This window comes from Drosophila rhopaloa, unplaced genomic scaffold, assembly GCF_018152115.1.
Source record: "Drosophila rhopaloa isolate 14029-0021.01 unplaced genomic scaffold, ASM1815211v1 contig_218, whole genome shotgun sequence".
In the NCBI taxonomy this organism is placed as follows: Eukaryota; Metazoa; Arthropoda; class Insecta; order Diptera; family Drosophilidae; genus Drosophila; species Drosophila rhopaloa.
Genome location: NW_025335104.1, coordinates 2,103,044 through 2,126,696, shown reverse-complemented (window position 1 = coordinate 2,126,696; position 23,653 = coordinate 2,103,044). Strand labels below are relative to the sequence as shown.

The following is a 23,653-nucleotide window of genomic DNA, read 5'->3' as shown; positions in this document are numbered from 1 at the left end:
TAAATATATTCAATTTAAATAAACTTCGCTTTGTTTTTGTTTAACAATTAAACTTTATTGAAATATTTTAAAATTTAATCAAGCAGTTTTATATGTTTTGTATTAAAAGTTATGTTTTTAGCTTTAATTTAAATATGTAAAACGAAACTATGAATTAAATATGCAGATATTAATATTTAAGGTATATAAAAAAGTTTTACATCAAGCTTCATTGCCATATATACATAAATGCAATTTAAATAAACATCCTATTCAATCATAGAAGTTCTTTTGACGCACAATTAGTTTCTTAGTCCAGAAATGATTTCTGGACGAAAATCGTCTTCTCGAACAAATACGCACACATACGCACTTTCTTATTTGTGCAATTCTATTTTTAGATTTTTACGCTCTCAACTTTGTGCGAGCGGAGAGAGCGGAATTTTCGTCGCCACCAAAAAACGAGCTGCATATTGCAAAACCAATGTATGGGCGTTACGCATCTTAGTGATTATATTGGTCTTTGCTTACACCATGTCCAAGTCAAACCTCATATTCTGTCCCACTTTAACAGAAAGCTCTCTTCTTTTGGATCTTCTTCGTATTAAGCCTGTTTATTCGCCAGGGCCCGATGGTATTCCTGGGTGCGTGCTTAGGTATTGCGGGGCACAGGGCCTGCAAACTCTCAAAATTTTGGTCACACTCGAAAGATTAAAGTTTTTACGCTAGCGTAATCGTTTGTCGATCTGGATACTAGGCTTTACGCTAGCGTAATCGTTTGTCGATCTGGATACTAGGCTAAAGAATTGGTATAAAATTACAAATTGGATTTTCGCGCTTAATTATATTTTAAATGCATTCATTATTAACTTCTTTATTGTCTTGATTATAAATTTTATTCTCATCTTCGAAATATGATTGTTGATCTGAATAGTCTAACTGATACCCATTATGGTCGAGTTAAGGAATTATTTTAATGGTGTTAATGATTTTGTGGTTAATAGGGATATGTGAAATAAGTAGTAATTCATTATTTTTGCGGAAGTGTAACGGCATTTGTTATATTTTGTTTCTTAAATTGTGTTTTGTAGTATTGGGTTTCCCTATTTCGATTAGTTTATTTGGTAATGGTCTTCGTCTATTTTTTCTACATTTTTATTAGCTTTACATTGATTTTCTAATTTTCCCTTTTGAAGTGGACCTTTTCTGTATCTAGTGTCAATGTTAAATTCCTGACGATCTGTATTTATTTTATTTATTTTCCTTTCTTTAATATTTTGAGTGTTTAATATTGGATTTCCAGCGTATAAGAATATTTGAGCAGGTGTTTGTCATGTTTCATTTTATGGTTGTATGTGTAAAGAATTGTCTCTATCTTGCTTAATTTTACTTCTTTATTATCGGATGAGTTGATTATTCGTATTTTTTTTTATTTATTGTATTATGTCTTTCGACGTCTGCTACACCGGTATTTGCCGTGTTAAGTTGTAATTAAATTCCTTCTGCTTCAAGCCATCGCTTTAGAGTCAAGCTGGTGAAAGCTCCGTCTCTGGCTGCCTTTAAGCCTAGTATCCAGATCAACAAACGATTACGCTAGCGTAAAAACTTTAATCTTTCCAGTGTGACCAAAAGTTTGAGAGTTCATCAGATTTAAGCGTGCTACGGTCGTACTGTCAATCAGCTGGGTTTGTTGACAAGCAGTTAAAATTCAAATATCGTATTTGCGGGAAAGAGCCTTTAAAAGATATTATCAAATACCTTGGCAAGACAAGTCTGCCGCTGTACAAAGAAATTAAAAAACAATACAATTTAAATTTAACAGTTCTTTTTTTAATTTACTGATAATTATTTGCTAATTTAAAGTTCATAGCTGCACTTTTATTGTGTTTTTTCGTACATTCTGGACCTAAAAAACATTTTCCTCTGACAAGAGGCACCCCAGATAGTATTAATGTTATTTTGTCCTCACATGTAAACACCTGCAATCGACTTTTGTGAGTTTTTTGAGTTTTTCCCTCCATTTCTTATAATGTTCAGTGAGAAGCGCACGCCAAAAGATTAAATTTTTTTTAATCTTTTCGCTAGGGTTCACCCAAAACTAATTTCCGCAGACTGGCAACGCTATGGCATTTTCTGGTATTTTTTTTGTCGATCAGGAGACCGACGTGAAAAAAAGGCCCGACGAAAAGTGAACGCCAGCTGTTTACCTCTCGCTCTCTCTCATGACTGGCGTACGGTTTACGTCGAAGTGGATACTATGCTTTAATATTTTGGGTTTACCTAACTGATTACAAATGCGCATTAGCGCGTTCTTGGATTCTATCCCATCCTTTGTTTTAATATGTTCAAGTGTAGCGAATTTAGAATAAATGTCAATGCAACTGATGTAATGTTTTCCCTCAGATGAATAAATATCTACCACAAATTTGTCTCGGCAATGTTCAGGGTTGGGTGTGATTTTAAAAGGCATTTTGGTATTTCTGTGTTCCGTTTTAGCCAAATTGCATATGTTACATTCATTTATAATATTTTGAATTAATAGTTGGCTATTTGGAAAGAAGTGATTTTCTTTGAATAATTTTGTCATTTTCTGTATGCCTGGATGTAAAAGTTTTTCATGTGATTGAAGTATAATTTCTTTGAATTCGGCGTATGAACAAACATTCTTTAATAGGTGGAGGCTGCGAATTACTTTAGTGTAAGTGGTATTAATAATTTCCCTGTGTGCTCTTTGAATGATTTCAAAATCTACATCGCTTTCAATATGAATGGTAATGTTTCTATGAATAAAATGATCAAGTAAAATTTGTTTGGCCTTGTCGAGTGTCATTACATGGGATGGTGATGGAATTACCGAATATTGTTGAATGCTCTACTTTATTGTTATCGGATTTAATGAAAATTATTTGTTTTTTGAAATAATTTATTGGTTTTTCTGTTAAATGAATTAAGTTACTATTATCTTCTTCTGCACTATGTTGAGTAACTTCACTGTGGTGATTTTCTTCAATTTTAATTCTTGATAATGCATCGGCAACTGAATTTTCTTTCCCTTTAATATAGTCGATTTTAAATTGGTATTCGTTTAACTTGGCTCTCCATCTTTGTAATTTGGCATTCGGTTCTTTTAAGGTATGCAGCCATCTAAGAGGTTGATGGTCACTAGCAATGAGAAAATGTCGAAAAGTTTTAGTGGCCCAAACTATGGCGAGTAATTCCTTTTCGATAGCACTGTAATTTAATTCATGTTCATTAAGTGTTCTACTAATAAAGGATATAGGATGACCATTTTGAGAAAGTACGGCCCCAAGGGCTAGATTACTGGAATCTGTGGTTAAAGTGAATTTTTTTTCGAAATCGGGTAATTGGAGAATTGGTTCCCTAATTATTAAAGCTTTAAGTTTTTTGAGTGCTTCTATGTAGTCGAGATTTTGTATATCTATCTTTGCTCCTTTTTTTAAACATTTGGTCATTGGTTTTGCTATGTTTGCGTAGTTTGGGATAAATTTACGATAATAACCTGTTAATCCAAGGAAAGCTCTGATCTCTTTAACTTTTGTTGGAATTGGATATGAAACTATGGCTTTAACTTTAAGGGGGTTTGGTTTTATACCATTAGGGGTTACGATGTGACCAAGAAAACTAGCTTCCTTTTTTAAGAATTCACATTTGTCTAACTGCAATTTTAAATTTGCTTTTGCAAGTTTAGAAAAAACTAGCTGTAATGAATTTAAATGTTCGGTAAGGGATGTGGAAAAAATGATGATATCATCTAAATAAACTAAACAGTGTTTAATGAGTAACGGTCGAAGGATATTATTCATGCACCTTTGAAAAGTAGCAGGTGCATTTCTAAGGCCAAATGGCATTCGAAGATATTCGTAATGAACGCTTTTGGTGGAAAATGCAGTTTTAGATATTGATTCTGGGTCCATTTCTATTTGATGAAATCCCTTTGCCAAATCGATAGTTGTAAAATATTGGCATTTACCTAGTTTACCAAGGATTTCGTCCATGTTTGGTATTGGATATCTGTCGGGAATAGTTATTTCATTGAGGTACTACCCAGGTAGGACTATTGTATGGTGAATTACTTTCCCTAATTAATCCTTGACTAAGCATTTCCTGTACTTGGTTATCGACTTCAATTTCGTGCGCTTGAGCAAGTGGGTACTGTTTTGAATAAATTGGGAAGTTATGTGTTGTATTTAGTACGTGTTTAATGGTATTTGTAAATGTTAGATTGTCTCCTTCTTCATATTGAAGATTTTTGAATTTATTTAGTAAACCTTTTAACCTTAAATTTTCCTCCTGATTCAGGTGACCTAATCGAAACAATCCAAAATCTATTTTTTTTTATTGATTCCTGAGGTGATTTTTTAATTCGTCTAGTGTCTTTTGGATATAAAAATTTTGGTTTTTTTCTGATTTGAAGTAATTATTTTGTATGTTTTATCAAAAAGAGTAACTGTGCTATTTTTGTAATTTATACAACCTAGGCATTTTGGTTTGATCACTGTCCGATGGTCTTAGTCGTTTGGGAACTGGGAAGTTAGTACTTTTAGATGTGGAGAGTTGTCGTTGTTGAGGGTATGTATTTCCTTTAAAATATGCTGTTTGAGGATTTTGAATTTTATTTGAATATTGTGGAAAAGGATTTTTGTGAGTAACTGGTTGTGTGTTCATGTATTGGTTGGGTCCGAAATCATTTGGTGCGTGCCACATAGCTTGGTGTGTATAGGTGGGTGTAAATGGTTGCGTGTATTGATTAAAATTAGGTTGGAATGGTTGAGAATATTGTGGGTAACTTGGTCGATATTGGGTTTGAGTATTTGTGTTGAATTTGTATGGTTTAGAATTTTGATTTTCTGATTTCTGAGGGTTTAAGTTTTTATTACGGTTTTCTGGAACTTTATTTAATTCAAAATTAATATGTTCTTCATAAATTCCCTCATTTTGTGCGATAGTGATTAATGATCTTAAGTCTGTAATGTCATGATGAACCAAAATAGTGAATAATTGTATTGGTAATTTTCTGATCAATATTTTAATGGAATCTTTAATTGCCTGAACATAAATAAGACAAGAGAGAACGCTATAGTCGGGGGCCCCGACTATCAGATACCCGTTACTCAGGTAAAGGGAGTGCGAGGGAGATGGAGATAGAAACTTTGATCACGCATAACTTTTTAACGAATGGTCCGATTTGAAAAATTTCTTCTACATTTCGATAGGTATTGATAAACACAATAAAACTGCATTTTTACTTTTCCGAAATATTTAAATTTTTAAAATCGTATATAAGCGATTGTGGGCGTTAAAGGGGGCGTGGCACCTTTTTGAAACAAACTTGCGCTGCATGCGAAATGCCAATCCTCTAGCTTTTATAGTTTCCGAGATCTCAGCGTTCATACGGACGGACAGACAGACGGACAGACGGACGGACGGACAGACGGACATGGCTATATCGACTCGGCTAGTGACCCTGATCAAGAATATATATACTTTATAGGGTCGGAAACGCTTCCTTCTAGCTGTTACATACTTTTGCACGAATACAATATACCCTTTTACTCTACGAGTAACGGGTATAAAAATCTGGCTGGTTTGGGGGTTAAAATCTGCAATTAGTCTCGATCTAAGGGTAGGCCAATCTTCGATGTTCGGAAGGCCCAATGATCGTGTTACGTGTCCGTCCAAGTTTCTTTCGATGGCTCCAAGAAGAATCCTCTGTTGTCGCACATCATTAGTTGGGTAGAGTGAAATTACATAGCCCACTCTGCTGACGAAAGTGTAGAGAGTTTCTGGATTTCCCTTAAATGGCATGATGTCTTTTAGCTGCCGACGAGCTTCAGCAAGGTTGTTGTCGTTTAGCGCAACGATTTGGGGTGCGGTGATAACTGGTTGCGCCATTGTTATAGTAAATTTTGTTGTTATAGTTAACTAAAAATTTGTTTTAGTTTATTTTTGATTTCACTTATTAAGGTTTACGTGTTTGTTTAAATTAATTTTTTCTTAAAATTTAACTGTTATGTTTTAGTTTATTTTTGATTTCACTTATTAAGGTTTACGTGTTTGTTTAAATTATTTTTTTTTTAAATTTATATGTTGTTATTAACTTTTAGGTGCCTTTGGACTTATTGTTTTGTTTCTATTTTTCCACTTTTATTGGATAACCGAATTGGAATTATAATCCAAGTTGAAGGGCTTTAAATGTTTTGCGTATTATTATATTCGAGAACTGAATTATAAAATTTAATTTATTTTTCACTCGAGGTTCTTTTTTGCGGATACTTTCTGTATCCTACCGGCTGCGCCAGTTAAGTGTTTGTATTTTTGTTGAGTCGAACTAATGTCCCGTCAGTTGACTAAGGAAAACGCCAAGTTGAATTAAAAACCGAAGAATTAGTTTCACGTCTTTTATTGATAGATCTCAGCTTAAGACTAAATTCTTGTGACAAAAATATTACTTGTGCTGCCCTTTGTTTACATAAGTTGGCGAGCGAGATCGCCAGCTTGGGATATTGATTGTACATAATAATTTGAGAATAAGAGTGCCACTCAGAGAGCGGACTTAGTCATTGAAAGAATTGTTTATGTTATTGGGATGCAGCATCGCCTGCTCCGGATGTGGTTGTTTACATTGGTTCAGCGTGGGATCGCCTACGCTTCAGATTCTTATTTCTTAGAACATAAGTGGATATGTGAATATGTCACTATATTACATATGTACATATATACATACATATGTAACTAAAGGTACATGTTTATATCTATACGCGTGCGCAAATTACATACATAAGTGAAAACAATTCTTAGCAGGGAAATAGTCCAGTTAGGTTTTAATCTTTTATTTTTATATTTACATCTACTTTTTAACGACAAATTAAAATTTGTTTTAGCTTTTCATATACAATAATAATTATCCTAGCTAAAGCCACTAACCATACAACATACATACATATGTACATGTTGTATGGTTAGTGCTAAAGCCTAGTACCAAAGACCAATATAATCTCTAAGATGCGTAACGCCATACGATTTTTTTTCACACGAATTTTTTGTGCTGGCTTTTCAACTGGCTTTTTGCTCTCTTTCCCAAACGCCAGAGAGAGAGCTGTCGAAATATACTCTTTATTTTAAAATTCTAACATTATTAATAATACTTATATTGTATTGCCTTTATATTTACTTTATTTACTAATTATTCGAATGTATAATATTTTTTAGTAATGACCAAATATACATATCTAAGTACATATAAAAAAAAAATTTATTTCATACATGACTTCATATTGGAGTCATTGTCATTAGGGTATTCAGCATGCGACGTGTGAACGATTTTTAGGAGCATCAGAAATTTTGCGATTTATATTTATTGTATTTTAAATATATGGATTTAAAAAGATGTGGTATTTTTATATTATACGTATTATAATAACATTATATAAAATTATTATCATAATATAAATTAAATTTATATAAATATTTGTATATTAACTATTTTAATTATTTAGAAAAAAGAGAAACGCAAAGGGGAAACAAAAAACTTATTAAAAATGAATTGTAAGCCACACCAATAAATAAATAATATTTTACTGAAAATTAAAAAAAAAATTGCATCGAAAAAACATTCTAAAAAATATAACAAAACACTTTCGACAACTTGGAAAAAAGTTATAAATATGTATGTACGTAATATAAAATATATAATATAATTAAGCATTCAATTCGTGTTGTTATAAATAGTTTAACTTTTTATAAAATAATAATATTAGCTTTAAATATTTATCAGGTATACTTAAAATATTAACTTAAAATATTTTATTTTATTAGATCAAAGTTTAATACATTTGAATAAAAATTAAATTTAATATTTTCATGGATTAAAAAATAAAGCGAAATATATTTAATTACATATCCTTTAATTACATATCCTATATATATGTTTTTAGCTTTAATTTAAATATGTAAAACGAAACTATGAATTAAATACGCAGATATTCATTTTTAAGGTATATAAAAAAGTTTTACATCAAGCTTCATTGCCATATATATGTACATAAATGCAATTTAAATAAACATCCTGTTCAATCATAGAAGTTCTTTTGACGCACAATTAGTTTCTTAGTCCAGAAATGATTTCTGGACGAAAATCGTCTTCTCGAACAAATACGCACACATACGCACTTTCTTATTTGTGCAATTCTATTTTTAGATTTTTACGCTCTCAACTTTGTGCGAGCGGAGAGAGCGGAATTTTCGTCGCCACCAAAAAACGAGCTGCATATTGCAAAACCAACCCTGCAGTACCGTTCATCACCTTTTAATCGCTTTTTCATCACCAAAAATTCATCACTGCTGATTAATCGGCGATGAAACTTCATACAAATTAGTGATGAATTTAACATTGGCATGTCCTAGGAGTTAATCAGTGAAAAATTCATCACTCTTTAATCAGTAATTCAGCACTCTTTTTTCAGTTTTTCATCACTCTTTAATCAGTAATTCATCACTCTTTGAACAGCGTTTACTGATGAACATGCGATGAACGAGTGATTAAAATGCGATGAAATAGTGATTAACGAGTGATGAATTACTGATTAAAGAGTGATTAATTCATCACATTTTCATCAGTAATTCATCACTCTTTAATCAGTAATTCATCGCTTTTTCATCTCAATTTCATCGCATTTTCATCGCATTTTCGTCGCTTTTTCATCGCTTTTTTTCATCAGTAAAATTCATTCAGTAAATTTTCATATAAATTTCATTTTTTATTTTATTACAATATTTCATTATTATTTCATTTATTTCATTACATATAACTAATTAATTTAACTTAATTCAATCTACATATGTATGTACGTTTTCAGTTGTCCCGGAGGTGTTGAGGATGTTTCGGTTTCCGTGCCCTTTTTTGACTTCGTGCTTTATGTACTGGCTCTTCCTGACCAAGTATATCTGAAATAGAAAAATTATTAAAAAAATAAAAACTTACTGCGTTTTTTGTTTTGCCGCCGGCCAAGTCCAGCTTAGTTTATGCTGGCCCAACAGTTTTATTTTAAGCTTCGCCTTAAATAATGAATAAATATATTAACAGTATATGTAGGTACAGTTCAAAATAATTAATAAAATAACACTTACATAAATTTCTGATAAATTTAGTTATAAAATTTCACAAAAAATCTCAGCTTCGATCTGTTCTCTCCGTTCTCTCAAATGCAAGTGCACGTAAAAACCGCGAAAACAACTTCAGTTGAAAACAAGGGCGCCGTTAATCCTATTGTTCTTTCCTCTGCCTAATTTGTCTTTACAAGTTTCGCTTCGCGTCAAAGCAGGGTATATAAAACCATGTCCGACTATGCAAAATAATCACATAACTTTAATTCACTTAAAAAAGGAATCAATACCTTTCAAAACTATCATAATAATTTTATTTTTAAAAAGTATTTCCATAAAATAATATAATTAATAAGAATCAACGACTACAATTATGCTCATTTATTTTCAAGGGTGTATAAAGGTTGATCTGATTTTAATACATTGTCCTTCACCTCTCAGCTCATTTTATGGGGAGAGAGACAGAGTAAGAGAGGGAGATGGAAATTTTTCTGCGTTGCCTACGATCGGGGACTGAGAGTTTCGGCTCTGCCTGCGTCGCACTCGGCTCTGCCGACTTTGCCTTTGGCTCTGCCGGCGTCGCAGTCCGCTGCTGATTAAACAGTGATGAATTTTTGTAGTGATGAATTACGGAACTGCAGGGAATGTATGGGCGTTACGCATCTTAGTGATTATATTGGTCTTTGCTTACACCATGTCCAAGTCAAACCTCATATTCTGTCCCACTTTAACAGAAAGCTCTCTTCTTTTGGATCTTCTTCGTATTAAGCCTGTTTATTCGCCAGGGCCCGATGGTATTCCTGGGTGCGTGCTTAGGTATTGCGGGGCACAGGGCCGCAATTTAAATAAACATCCTGTTCAATCATAGAAGTTCTTTTGACACACAATTAGTTTCTAAAGCCTAGTATCCAGATCGACAAACGATTACGCTAGCGTAAAAACTTTAATCTTTCCAGTGAAACCAAAATTTCGAGAGTTCATCAGAATTAAGCGTGCGACGGTAGTACTGTCAATCAGCTGGGTTTGTTGACAAGCAGCTAAAATTAAAATATCGTATTTTGGGGAGAGCCTTTAAAAAATATTATCAACTACCTTGGCAAGACAAGTCTGCCGCTGTACAAAGATATTAAAAACAATACAATTTAAATTTAACAATTTTTTTTTTATTTACTGTTAATTAGTTGCTAATTTAAGCCTAGTACTCAGATCGACGAAAACTGTACGCCAGTCGTGAGAGAGAGCGAGAGGCAAACAGCTGGCGTACACTTTTCGTCAACGTTTTTTTAAATTTTCAAAATACCCTTGCAAAGGGTATTATAATTTCAGTCAAAAGTTTGCAACACAGAGAAGGAGGCATTTTGGACCCTATAAAGTATATATATTCTTGATCAGCATCACCAGGAGAGTCGATCTAGCCATGTCCGTCTAGCCGTCCATCTAGCCATCCGTCCGTCCGTCTATCCGTCTGTCCGTCCGTTTCTACGCAAACTAGTCCCTCAGTTTTAAAGCTATCTGCTTTTCTTTCTTTTGGAGGTAGTATATAGGTCGGAACAAGCCGGATAAAGCGACTATATCATATAGCTCCCATAAAAACAATCAGAAAAACAATTCAAAAAAATGATAACTTTGTTGTTTTTAATTTTTTTAAGTTGTTTTTTGGGATTTGGTAATACTTAAATATTATGGAATTACGGTTTTAATTAAATTAAAATCGGACAACAATATCATATAGCTGCCATAGAAACTATTGCAAAATGCAGCTCAAAATTGACATAGTTTCATTGTGTAACAGACCAAGTATATTAAAGATAAGATGGCCACACTATTAGAGCAGTGGCTCTCTCTTTCAAGAGAGGTGCTATCCCTCTCTCTCAAGAGAGAGCGCCAGAGAGAGCTGCCTGCATGCAGCGAAGCCCAGTCCATGATACAATAACATAAGGTAGTCTCGTCGGCTGTCTAAACGTTCGGGTTTTGGTCAGTGCGTGTTCGTCTTTCGAAGGGAAAGGTTGTCTGCGGACGAATTTTTTAAGAAATTAACCCTTGAGCAGCATGACATTTTGCAATGTGTGCCGCAAACACGTCGATGGCGTAAAGGCACCGAAATGTTTGGAAAAAAGAGCGCTGTGGGAGGAATCGCTGTGATACCTTTAAAATAACAAAGAATGTAAACGAAACTTTAATTATCGCAGCCGAAAATGTTAATATAAGTTTAGACATAAAAAAGTTTTATTTTAAGATTAGAATATATTTTAGAATTAAGAATCTTAACAAAAGACTCAGTATTCAGAGACAAAAACAACGCCTAATTTCAAATTCAAAATTATTAAAAATTAAATTATAAAAAAAATTAAACTCCTTTTATTATGAAAGGCAAAAAAAAACCCCCTGAACCATCTAAGGGTTAATCCACACATTCTATTGTCGCTCTGCTCGCACTTACTAAACAGTTCCCATCTCACTCGCACTCATTGTTTTAATAGTAGGGTACCAAAATTTGCCGACGAGACTACCTTATGTTATTGTATCATGGCCCAGTCTCGATCGAACCAAAAACAAAGTAGAACGTGTATAATAAATTAAAGTTTAATAAAGAGACCGTGTTCATTTCTGGTACATACAATCTCAGAAGTGGGATAAATAAATAATTTTTTATCATCCAAAAACGCTTACAACAAGGAAATATGGATATGAACATATCAGATGTTACAGTTGTCCAGTTAAAAAGGTGGTTGGAGCTCCTAAATGTTTCGGCGAAGGGCACCCGGAACTTTTTGCTCGGGTTTGCGGCGTTCCTCATGAAATTCGCGGAAGCGCAATCGAGAACACGGTAGAAAAGGAGCGTGAAACAATGAAACTAGCAGAATCAGAAAGTGACGAGGAAAATCGCAGTGAACTAGAAGTTGGCGCTGAGACCTTGGGAAATCTGCGAGCCAAAATTGTGAAAGCTCAGAAAATGCTGGAGAAGGTAAACTATCAGATCAGCAGCGGTGGCGGCAACCGAAAGAACGGAGGCAGAGGAGACTCAATTGCGATGCGACGAGACAACGGAGACAGAGGAGGCGAAACTGCGCAGCGGCGAAACAGCGCAGGTAGAGGAGACGCGATGAAATGGCGGCGGCAGAGACGGCAGCGGCAGAGACAGCGGTGGCAGAGACAGCGGTGGTAGAGAAGGCGATGGCGACAGAGGCAGTGGCACAGGCGTCGGCAGCGTCATTTATGACGAAATAGCGTCGGAGAATGGTGGCTTTTCGTCACCGGGATTCAACATGGCCAAGGAAATGCTGATGGACTTTACAGATAAAGTGGCTATTCTACGATGGATCGCTCAATGGGGCAACATATCGGCTTTGAATAGCCTTTCAGACATGCAACGACGTATCTTGCTGATCAGCAAGTTAAAGGGCACGGCGTTGCAGTGGCTGCATGCGAATGAAGGGCGGTTCGTGAAGCCCACAAATGAGCTGCTGGAACAACTGCAGCTCACTTTCGGAGGGTTCGAATCAAAGGCTACATTAAGGAGCAAGATTAAGGCGCAAATTTGGGCGTCAACAGTCTAATTCGAAGAAAAATGCAGACTTGCTCGAGATGTCACCATGGAGGCGGACTAACTACTGGAAGGACTCGTGGAGGGCATTCCAGTTTTAAGCTTGCGTACACAGGCCAAGCTTCAATGTTTTGATGGCCCGGAACGCATGCTTCGAGCTTTTGCGGACATCATGCTGCCGAGAAGGGCGACAACAACCAAAGTGGCAACATCGAAGACGGGTTCAACAAGCAGAGAGAGGCGTTGTTTCAACTGCAACGCAAAGGGGCACTGGAAGAGAGAATGCACCAAGCCGAATAGGCCGCCTGGATCATGCTATGGTTGTGGCGCTGAGGATCACCAGAACAAGAAGAAGGTTGAGAACAAATATGTAAGATTATTCAAAATTTTTAGTGTTGAAAACCCTAACCACCCCATTATCACAGAGTGCCTAATAGATTCGGGAAGCCCTGTGTCATTGATAAAATTTTCTTATTTACCAGCCAACATAAAATAAGAACCTCAAAAAAAGAGTTAGTTTGGTCTAAATAATAGCTTATTGAAAAGTTATGGCAAAATATTATGTTTCATATACAAAAAGAAAATAAAGATTTGGTTTATCTTAATTGTAGTAGCTGATGAATCTATGGGCTGTAATATTGTGCTGGGTAAAGATTTTATGGATGATTGCGATTTAAAAATTGATTTAGAAGCGCTGAAAAATGCTACAGTAAAGTGTATTGAACCCGAAGTCGAGAAGAAAACAAAAGTAAAAGTACTTTCTAATATTTGTATGGAAATTAGGAAATTTAAAACCAATTCGGAGAGTTAAGGCAAGAAAAATTTAGGTACAAGTTTAGTTGAGGAAAATTTAGCCAATCGTTTAGGCGGGAAAAATTTAGGTACACGTTTAGGTGACAAACATTTAGGTACATATTTAGGTGAAAAGAGTTTAGGTAAAAATTTAAGTGAGAAACATTTAGGAACACATTTAGGAGAAAAGAATTTAAGTAAAAGTTTGGGTAAAAACAGTTTAGGTAAAAATTTATGCGAGAACAATTTAGGTACAGGTTTAGGTGAGAAGAGTTTTCACATATGTTTAGGCGATGATGATTTAGGTGAGAAGGGTTTAGGTAATATTTTAGATGAGGAAGCTTTAGGTACAGGTAGCTTAGGATAGAGCATAGTGGATAATTTTGAGAGTGAAATGTTAGAAATAAACATTTTAGAAGATGAGACTAAAGAAATGGCTTACAATATCGGGGATCAGGTTAGTTATAAGGATCAAATGAAGTTTATTGAATCGTTAGAGGAAAATTATATTGAGGTATTGCGGCCTGAAAGTCCGAGAGTTAAATGTGAGTTAAATATTATTTTAGAGAACACAAAACCATTTAGTTGTGCACCTAAAAGACTGCCTTACAATGAAAAAGAGGCATTACAGAAATTGTTAGATGAATAATTAGAAAAAGTAATTATTCAAAGTATTAAATCGGAATACGCCTCTCCGATCGTTTTAGTGAAGAAAAAGACTGGGGAGTTTAGGTTGTGCATTGATTTCAGACGGTTGAATAAAATTATGGCTAAAGATAGAGGGGATAGGACCTTAATTGACGATTTGTTAGATAAATTGGTGGGAAAATCGGTTTTTACTAAATTAGATTTAAAGAATGGGTTCTTCCACGTTTTCGTGAACAAAGAGTCAGTGAAGTACACATCCTTTACAACGCAGCTAGGGCACTTTGAGTTTTTGCGAATGCCAATGGGCTTGAAGACGGCTCCCCAGGTATTTCGAAGATTTGTAAATGATATTTTTTCTGATATGATACGAGACAATAAGGTGATAATATATATGGATGACATTTTAATTGCAAGCCAGAGTATTGAAGAACATTTACGAATATTAGTATAAGTATTTATGAGATTAGTGGAAAATAAATTAGAACTAAGAATGGATAAATGCAAGTTTCTTAAAAATAAGGTATAATATTTAGGTTTTCTAATTTCAAATGAGGAATAAAAGCCGATGATAGGGGATTATAAGCTATGAAGAGCTTTCCTATAATAAAGTAAAGTGAAAGCTGTACAAAATTTCTTAGGTCTTTGTTCTTACTCTTGCCGCTTTATAAAGGACTTTTCGATATTGGCGAAACCATTATATGATTTACTGAGGAAAGATAGGACGTTTGAATTTGGAAATGAAGAGTTAGCTTGTTTCACACTGTTGAAAGATAAATTAGTTGCAGCCCCGGTGTTACCTTTATACGATTACAAGGATCAAGGGTTTGAGGCTGTACTGTTTCAGAGAAAGGAAGACAAGAAGTTGCATCCGATTTTTTATTTTTCGAAAAGATCACAACTACTGAATCTAAATACCATATCTTTGAATTAGAGACGTTAGTCATTTTTTGTGCACTTAGACGGTTTAGGATATATTTACGTTTCAAGATTGTCACAGATTGTAATTCTCTAACATTAACGTTGAATAAGATAGATTTAAACCCAAGAATTGCAAGGTTGACTACAAGAATTCGATTATGAATTAAAACACAGGGCAGGAAAACAAATGCAGTATGTTGATGCACTAGCAGATGTAATAATGTAATGATAATAGAGGCAAACACATTTGAGAATAATTTGGTAATTTGTCAGTCAAGAGGTAGTAAGGTACAAGAAATTAGGGAAATTATAGAAAACAGAGAGCATAAGGGGTTTGAAATGAGGAATGGTGTTATATATAGAAAGAATAATAATAACAAGTTACTGTTTTATGTACCAAATCGAATGGAAGAACACGTGATGTATAAGGTCACATTGGAAGGGATAAGATGTTAGATGCGATTAGTAAAAGTTATTGGTTTCCAAGCATGAAACAAAAGGTTTGTGATCACATTCAGAACTGTTTGAAGTGTATAGCTTTCTGTCCTGAATTAGGCAAAGGAGAGGGAGCGCTGCACAGTATCCCCAAAGGGAATAGACCATTTGATGTTATTCATATTGATCACTATGGGCCAGTAGATAATAGTAGATTAAAAAAGCATATCTTAGTGGTAATAGATGCATTCACGAAGTTTGATAGGCTTTATACAACAAAAACAACGAATACAAAAGAAGTTATGAGTGCTTTAACAGACTACTTCCGGTCATACAGCAGACCAAAGTGTATTATTTCGGATCGTGGGAGTTGTTCTACGTCAACGGATTTTACAACTTTACTGAGGAAAGAAACATAAAACACATTAAAATTGCTACAGGGTCACCACAGACTAATGGGCAAGTTGAGCGAGTAAATAGGAGTTCGGGACCGATGATTGCAAAACTATCGGAACCAGAGAGAGGATCACATTGAGATGTAATTATTGAAAAAGTAGAGTACTCGTTAAACAATACACTTCATAGCAGCATCAAACAGCTTCCCAGTGAAACTTTATTTGGAAAAGCTCAGAGAGGATAAAATAGTGATGAATAAAAGGAAAAATTAGGAAAGGAAGAAAAGATTGAGGATAATAAACAAAATTTAGAACAGATTAGGCAGAACGCGGAAGAAAATCAAATAAAATCTCAAACAAAAAACGAAGCCTATTACAATGCGAAAAGAAAGATTAATACAGAATATAGAGAAGGAGATTATGTCATGGTAAAGAATTTTGATAGTACTGCAGGTACTCCATTATTGGAAAAGTTTTAAGAAATGACAGATTTTTATGACATCGACGGGTTTCAGTTATCTCGGAATCCATACCAAGGGGGTTGGAGCGCCAGTAATATTCGTCATTGGATAAAAGATGAAAATAAATCTTAATGAATTAAATAGAATGAAAATACTAACAATAAGAATGAAATTGTAAAAGACAAAATTGTAAACTACTTCTAAGACTTTGCTTAAGTATGTTGTAACGCTGAGATAGTGGGCTATCTCAAAGCCAGGATGGCCGAGTTGTAACAGGCCAAGTATATTAAAGATAAGCTGGCCACACTATTAAGAGAGGTGCTATCCCTCTCTCTCAAGAGAGAGCGCCAGAGAGAGCTGCCTGCGTGCAGCGAAGCTCAGTCTCGATCGAACCAAGAACCAACTAGAACGCGTATAATAAATTAAAGTTAAATAAAGAGACCGTGTTCATTCCTGGTACAATTGTTTTTGTAATATATAGGCATAGAAATCGAAATGTAGTCGATTTGTGATAACTGCAAGGGTTATAAACTTCGGCTTGCCGAAGTTTGCTTCATTTTTTGCTGTTATTCATTTAAAACAAGAGAGAACGCTATAGTCGAGTGCCTCGACTATTAGATACCCGTTACTCAGCTAAACAACTTAATATAAATATGCCTTCTTGTATGTTTTTTTTTTTTTTAACATAATGTGAATTATAGTGACCACAGGAAAAAAGGACAAAAAGTTCAAATTATCAATTTGAATTCGACGATCTCTTAGTGCTGGCAGCTTTACAGCACGAGCATCAGCACCAGCGCTGCTTTAGCGCAGGCAGCTTTTGTCCTGCACCAGCAGCTGTGTTTATGTTTTTGAGTGCAATAAATTGACTAGAAATATTAAACATACATACTTATATTGGCTAAACACATACAACCTTAAATAGTTTTATGTATATTAAAGTCTAAATGTTTGCACAACACGAGTAACGGGTATAGCGAATAGCTTTCTTTGAAAGGAGTTATCTTTGCCGGGCAATTGCAACTGTGTACAATGTAAATACATACATATGTATATGCTTACATACATGCACACATACGCCATTGTTTGACTCAGACCTCCAATTTAGCTAACTAGATTTGATTTGCATAGTTCTTGGGATATAGTTCGGTATTGACAAATGAAAACCATCGCAATTTCCTTTAATAGAAATTATCGAGAATTAACGATGACTCTGTTGAGCACCTTGGCCAGCTGTTCCAAAGTCATCCGTTAGATGGCGCCATGAAAGGAGGAAATGTAGGCGCTAGCCAGGATTAAGCGTTTAATGGGTTTTTGGGCGTTAGAGTGGGCGTGGCAAACGATAGGTATTGATGAAACAAATACATATCAATTAAAATTTTCATAGTAGCAGCAAAACTGTGGCCACAGCTTGTGGCTTGTGGGCGTCAGAGGGGGCGTGGCACCATTTTGAAACAAACTTGCGCTGTGTAGGAACTCCTAAAATCTACATGCAAAATGCCAATCTTCTAGCTTTTATAGTTTCCGAGATCTCAGCGTTCATACGGACAGACAGACAGACAGACGGACAGACAGACGGACAGACAGACGGACAGACAGACGGACAGACAGACGGACAGACAGACGGACAGACAGACGGACAGACAGACGGACAGACAGACGGACAGACAGACGGACAGACAGACGGACAGACAGACGGACAGACAGACGGACAGACGGACATGGCTAGATCGACTCGGCTAGTGATCCTGAACAAGAATATATATACTTTATAGGGTCGGAAACGCTTCCTTCTACCTGTTACATACTTTTGCACGAATACAATATACCCTTTTACTCTACGAGTAACGGGTATAAAAATGGGTGGAACGGTAAGCATGCTGAATAAAGCATTGCCAAAGAATAAGTTGTGAATAAAGATAAACGATAAAATCTATTTGCGAATTCTTAAGCTTAATTATAATATGTATTTCCTAACAATACCACATACTCAAACCCATAATTTTGCTTGTGCTTTTATTTATTGGAATTTCTTAGTGGGACTAACAATAAAGTATCAAATCTTAAAATATAAACAAAACTGGTGTATGATCTGATCCCCCATATAAGGGAGCCGTAAGTCCAGATTGGCTTGAGAGTGAAATTGTTAAGCAGGACCTTATAGTCCAGACATAGAGGAGATCGCGCGTTTATAATTCAATGAAGGCTGCAGGCTTTACATTTCAGTGAAGGACACGGATTATCAATAACGACCACCTTTTTCGGGATTCGGTATCATTATGATAATTTTTTTATTTCTTTGGGTCGTAGCCAAGTTTTAGTGATCCCGATAAAGAGCTTGCAAACAACATCAACAGCACTGTTTGAAAGTCGATCAAGTACCTGCCCTTTATAATCTCGTCAAAAAAAATTGACTAATTTAGATTTGTGGAGCGGACAGTAAGGCAAATATATTTTTGGCGGCGTTTATGTGGAATTCATTTCGTAGTAGTATAAATTGCTGGAGGTCCAGTTACCCGGTGAGTTTCTTTAAGGAATGACTGCTTCGATCGGCGAGCTTTGATTTCAGCACCTTTTTTAAGAAATCGCTTATACTAAGCAGTTCGCGCTAAGGCTTCTTTTTGTCTGCGTAAACTGGATCTAATATATAAACAAAGCTTTTTATTGTTTGCCAGTCTGATGAATCAATGTTTTGTGGTAACATTTCTTCTGATCACAAAAATCTTTGACATCTTCGGAGTCAAATACAAGTTATAATTTAACATTGATACATGCTCACGGAAAATTTTTTTCTGGAAAACTTTCTATTGTTTGTTGGATACACAGATTTTTAAACACTTTGTTATGAGGATAATGAATTGTAAATGTCGCTTTAAATTTGACACATAATTTCTAGAAAGGCTTTCTTCCTAATTCTTTAATACGTTAACATTAAAATACTCCTTAGAATTTTTGCGCAAAACCTAAATTATAATAACGGCTATAATAAAGCAGTGAATAGCAATTGAAAAAGTTTCAAGTTGTGACGGGGACCTATTAATTTAATTAGAGTAAAACAAAAAAAATAATTTCAACCAAGCGTAAATCGAACCTCACGACCCGCGGTCTGACAGACATCAGCTGGCCACTTATGTGTTTATTAAAGAGTTAGTTCATGATTTGTCTTTATTTTTAAATCGGCTGGCATATGAAGAGTTTTAAATATTAATTTTTGGGCAGTTTTTGGTTATTGTACAAACTTAAAAATAGTCTTAAGGTGTTGGCCGTAGCCGACTCAGTCTATTTCCTTCCTACATTTAAGGTGATCAGTTTTATATTTTAAGAAAATGCAGTTTAATTTTTAGTTATTTTTACAAAGCAAGCATTTTTTTCAAGATGAAAATATAACTGATAGAATAATCATTATTTGTTGATCTTATATTAATTTAAAAAAAATATATTTTTTTTGAGACAGTAATAACTAAAACTGCTTAAAGCTAAAGCGTTTGACTTACATAATGGATGGTAATCTCTGTCTGAAACACATTCAACCAACCGCACCCGCCAACGCAATAATTAAAGAAATACAAAGTGTTGGAGTTTTTTATTTTCTGTCCCCTAAAACACACGCGCACGCTTTGATGGATGCGGCTGTGGTCAAAGATTAGGGTATAACACAAATGACAATACACTTACTGTAAAGCTTTATGTTGCCGTCCATGTCGCCCCGAGGATTTTTTGCGACACATTTGTAGTTGCCGTAATCGCTGCTCTGAACATTGGTAATCGTCAGTCGCATGGTTGCCTTGTACGACGGATGGCCCGGAATCGTTTCGGTTCTGAAAATATAGAGGCATCAGCATGAGGCAAGTTCAATGACAGCTATTGTGCTAGTTGTGGGTCAGCCACAACGAACGGCATCGGAAAGCAAGGCCAAGGTGAAACTGATAAGCAACCACTTATACCTAATCAAAATGCGACCTACCCAACAGAGCACAGTGGCTCCAGATACTGTTACCCGATCCTCAGTAAAAAAATTGAAATCTGATGTGGAGTGTTTTTCTAATTTTAAGCAATACAGTATTTTATCCTAGAAACCAATGTTCGCTTAAACTCTTGTTGGCTATAATGAGAAAATAAACAATTACCATTTGCAATTAATTCGTTGTAAAAAATATTTTCATACAAAGAATGCATAAAATATTTACATAAGTGCAAAGAATGCTTGAAGTTTCTTTGCTTGTATACGAGAAATTAAAACTGTTAAACAACAAAAAAATGTTTTTAACCGTATAGGAAAAGTTCAAGGTAAGATTTGAAATAAGTTCGTATTTTCGAATGGCTGCAATCCACTGCTCCCTTCCACGATGAAGACTGACAGACGCTGGCCAGCTCTGGTCCGCAGTCTCCGCGATCCGGTCGAATTGTTCACTATCCAGTTACAGTTTATCACAGTCGAAACTATCATGCTGAAGCTCAGCCTGGTGACCTGGCTAATTTTTTCCTTGGCGTGGCGCACCACGCCCACTGCCTGTCGCCAAACTCACGACCCCCAGAGCATCCAGCAGATGCTAGCCGCCCAACTGCAGAGCTACATGGACCCGAAAGCGCGTCCCTGCGAGAACTTCTACCAGTACGCCTGTGGCAACTGGCAGATCCAGCAGCAGGAGCAGCACTCTCCGAGCAAATGGCAGTGGACCAGGGATTGGGAGCGTTACCAAGGGCAGCTGCTGCCGAGTGATACCTTGGGGTTGATAGACCACTCCGTAAACCGGAAACTAGAGCTCCTGCTGAAGCGCAGAAATGAGAGCTCCTCCGAACTAGATTCTACAATTTTGGAGCAGATGCGACTCTACTACCGTTCTTGTAAACGCCTCAAACCCTATAACCTCAAGAAGTATTTACAGCTTCTGGCGCCCAGCAACCGCACGCAATGGCCATCTGTAAGTCGAGGCTGGCGTCGAGAACAATTCGATTGGATAACGACCTTGGGACGACTGCGTCTGCACGGACTGAACGGGGTACTGCTCAGGGAGGATATCTTGCCGCGGTGGGACGACTCGAGCACCTACAGCATCTACGTGAACAAGCCGAGTCAGGACGAGACGCTGCCAATGGGTCTGGGCGTTATTATCGAGCTACTCCTGGACATCGGGGAGACCAAGCGCACGGCGAACGCCTTGGCTCGTCTGGTGGATGACTTCGAACGAAAGTTGCACCGCCTGCAGGAGCTGGAGGATGAAGAAGGTCCTCGGGAAATGCAATTGGGGTACCTGGCCACGTACCTGCCCCAACTCCGATCGGTGACTTTTTTGAGCCAAGTTCTCATTGAAACCCAGATGGACCTGCGTTCCACACTAATCATCGAGAACATTCCCTACCTTCGGGCCCTCAGTGAACTGGTGGATGGCGAAAATCCGGACATTGTCTGCAGCTATATTATGCTCAAGTGGTTGACCTTCCTTAAGCAACAGGGTCCTGCGGAGATATCGCGGAGTGAGTGCGTGGCCAGTCTTCGAAGGGCTATGCCTTTGGCCAGTAGCTGGCTAGTTGGTCAACAGTTCTCTGACCCTGACTCTGAGTCCAACGTCCGGTCTTTATTTCAGCGCCTCAAAGTCCGCTTTGAATTGGTCCTGGCTGAAAATCGGCTTCGCCTATCGCAGCCCCTTGTGCATATTCTTCAGCAGAAGCTGCGCGCAGTGCACCTTCAGATGGGCTTTGTTCAGCCAGAAGAAGTGGAAACTGTTAAGCATTATTACGTCCGACTCGACCTTGGTGGCCATTCCTTCTACGGAAACCAGCTGGTCCTGCTACGCCAACGCGTGGAAGCGAACCACAATTTGCTCTTCATGAACTCGACGAATTTTGCGAAGAGCAACGTCAGCTACCTGGCAGAAAGTTGGGAGGCCAGCAATTCATCACCCCTGTACGTAAGGCCTCGCAACCTGGTGGTAGTGCCCCACGGTCTGCTCCAGCTGCCCGTGTGGCATCGTAACATCAGCGCTCTCCATCAGCACGCTGTGATGGGATTCGCCTTGGCCCATGAACTGGCTCATGGCTTCGACATGTCGGGAATGGATTATGACGCTCTGGGAAACATTATGGGGCCCGTGGAGGAGATCCTTGCTAGTAGACAATTCCGACAGGGACTCCACTGCCTGCAGCAACAGATGGTCACCGGCTCAAAGTGGCTCAACGAAAAGCTGGCCGATTTCGTGGCACTCCGGCTTACATATGAGACCTTCTTCGGAGTGCGGGCTGACAAACGTGAACCACGTGATCCGTTGACGCCACAATTTAGCCAGCGCCAGCTGTTCTTCATCAGCTTCGCCCAGTTCTTCTGCGGCCACACACCCGACCTAAGCCTGCGGTCACAGTCGCAAGCACATTTGGAGCACGCCGCTGACGAGTTGCGTGTAATGCAGACGCTGGCCAACTTTGAGGAGTTCTCAAGGGAGTTTGGGTGCGAAAAAAAAGCCAAAATGCAGCCCAGTCAGAGGTGCCGGCTCTGGTAATAGTCCTTCTCGTTATGTAAATTTTTGTTTCTTATTAACTATCTTTTTTTGCTAATATTCAACTTTTTTGCAAAACTAAAATAGAGTACGATTCTATAAAGAGTGTAATAATCTGTATAGAGGCATCATTTGCTCTGCCTGCGCTCTCGAGAGACTTTTCCAACAACTGGAATCGAGTTCCGTGGTGAATATTTGCAGCTACACTGGTCGCCCAAAAATATTTATTTATTTGCGGTTGTAAAAATAATAAAAAAAACTCGATAGCGTTACCTGAGGAATATTGTAAAGAAGTATTGTGGAAAATTTCAAAACGATTCATCCAGTAGATTTTGCAGGATTGCGTACACCGACTTTTCAGGAGAGCGTTTTAAAGTTTTGGACACCCAAAAATTAATTATAAAACTCGCTTACTCGGATCAATCTAAAGTTTAGAAAAAAAATACAAAAAAAAAAACATTTAAATACTATACCACTCACCAATAGTTTAATTTCTATGAATTTGTTTTTGGGTGTAGTACAACAATATGATTGATATGACAAAATATATATTATCAAAGGGAGACAGTACACGTAGTGGCGATGTCCACCGGGTAAGTGTGCGAAGGCTACTACTAAATATATCCGCATAGGAAAAGTAGCGATGATGTTGAAAACGGTGTAGTTTTTTGCCCAGTAGCATTTTTGTGCAATGAAGACGATTTTATGTTGAGGTTATTTGAAACACAAGATTTTAAGTCGCTTTTTGCAAAATGCTAATTTTTTTGTTTGCCAGTTTCACAAAATACAAAATAAAGTCGTTAAATTAGGATCATGGATACTAGGAATATTGTTAACTTTACATTGTTAAAAAACATTTAAAATATG

General features: G+C 36.7%; 3 protein-coding genes across 5 annotated transcripts in view; 2 read left to right on the top strand and 1 right to left on the bottom strand.

The window, feature by feature from the left end:
• Positions 1 to 23,653, bottom strand: part of LOC108037158 (neurotrimin) — a 277,439-nt gene that overhangs the window by 42,126 nt on the left and 211,660 nt on the right. The window contains exon 8 of the mRNA XM_044460759.1: positions 19,971 to 20,113. Coding sequence (XP_044316694.1) covers positions 19,971 to 20,113 — 143 coding nt within the window. The remainder of the gene's footprint in view (positions 1 to 19,970; positions 20,114 to 23,653) is intronic.
• LOC108041731 overlaps positions 1 to 23,653 on the top strand; it is a 93,585-nt gene that overhangs the window by 65,242 nt on the left and 4,690 nt on the right. The window lies entirely within an intron of this gene.
• LOC108037159 (membrane metallo-endopeptidase-like 1) lies at positions 20,710 to 23,063 on the top strand. 2 transcript variants are annotated; one of them, XM_017113672.1, is made up of 2 exons: positions 20,710 to 22,785; positions 22,874 to 23,063. In XM_017113672.1, coding segments are annotated over exons 1-2 (2,046 nt in total). In that variant the 5' UTR covers positions 20,710 to 20,740; the 3' UTR covers positions 22,875 to 23,063. The 2 variants fall into 2 exon arrangements, with proteins under 2 accessions (XP_016969161.1, XP_016969160.1); XM_017113671.2 differs by having other exon boundaries at positions 20,710 to 23,063.

What these genes read in the sequence shown, in the direction of transcription:
- LOC108037159 (XM_017113671.2), top strand. Translation starts at nt 20,741, where the DNA reads ATGCTGAAGCTCAGCCTGGTGACCTGGCTAATTTTTTCCTTGGCGTGG.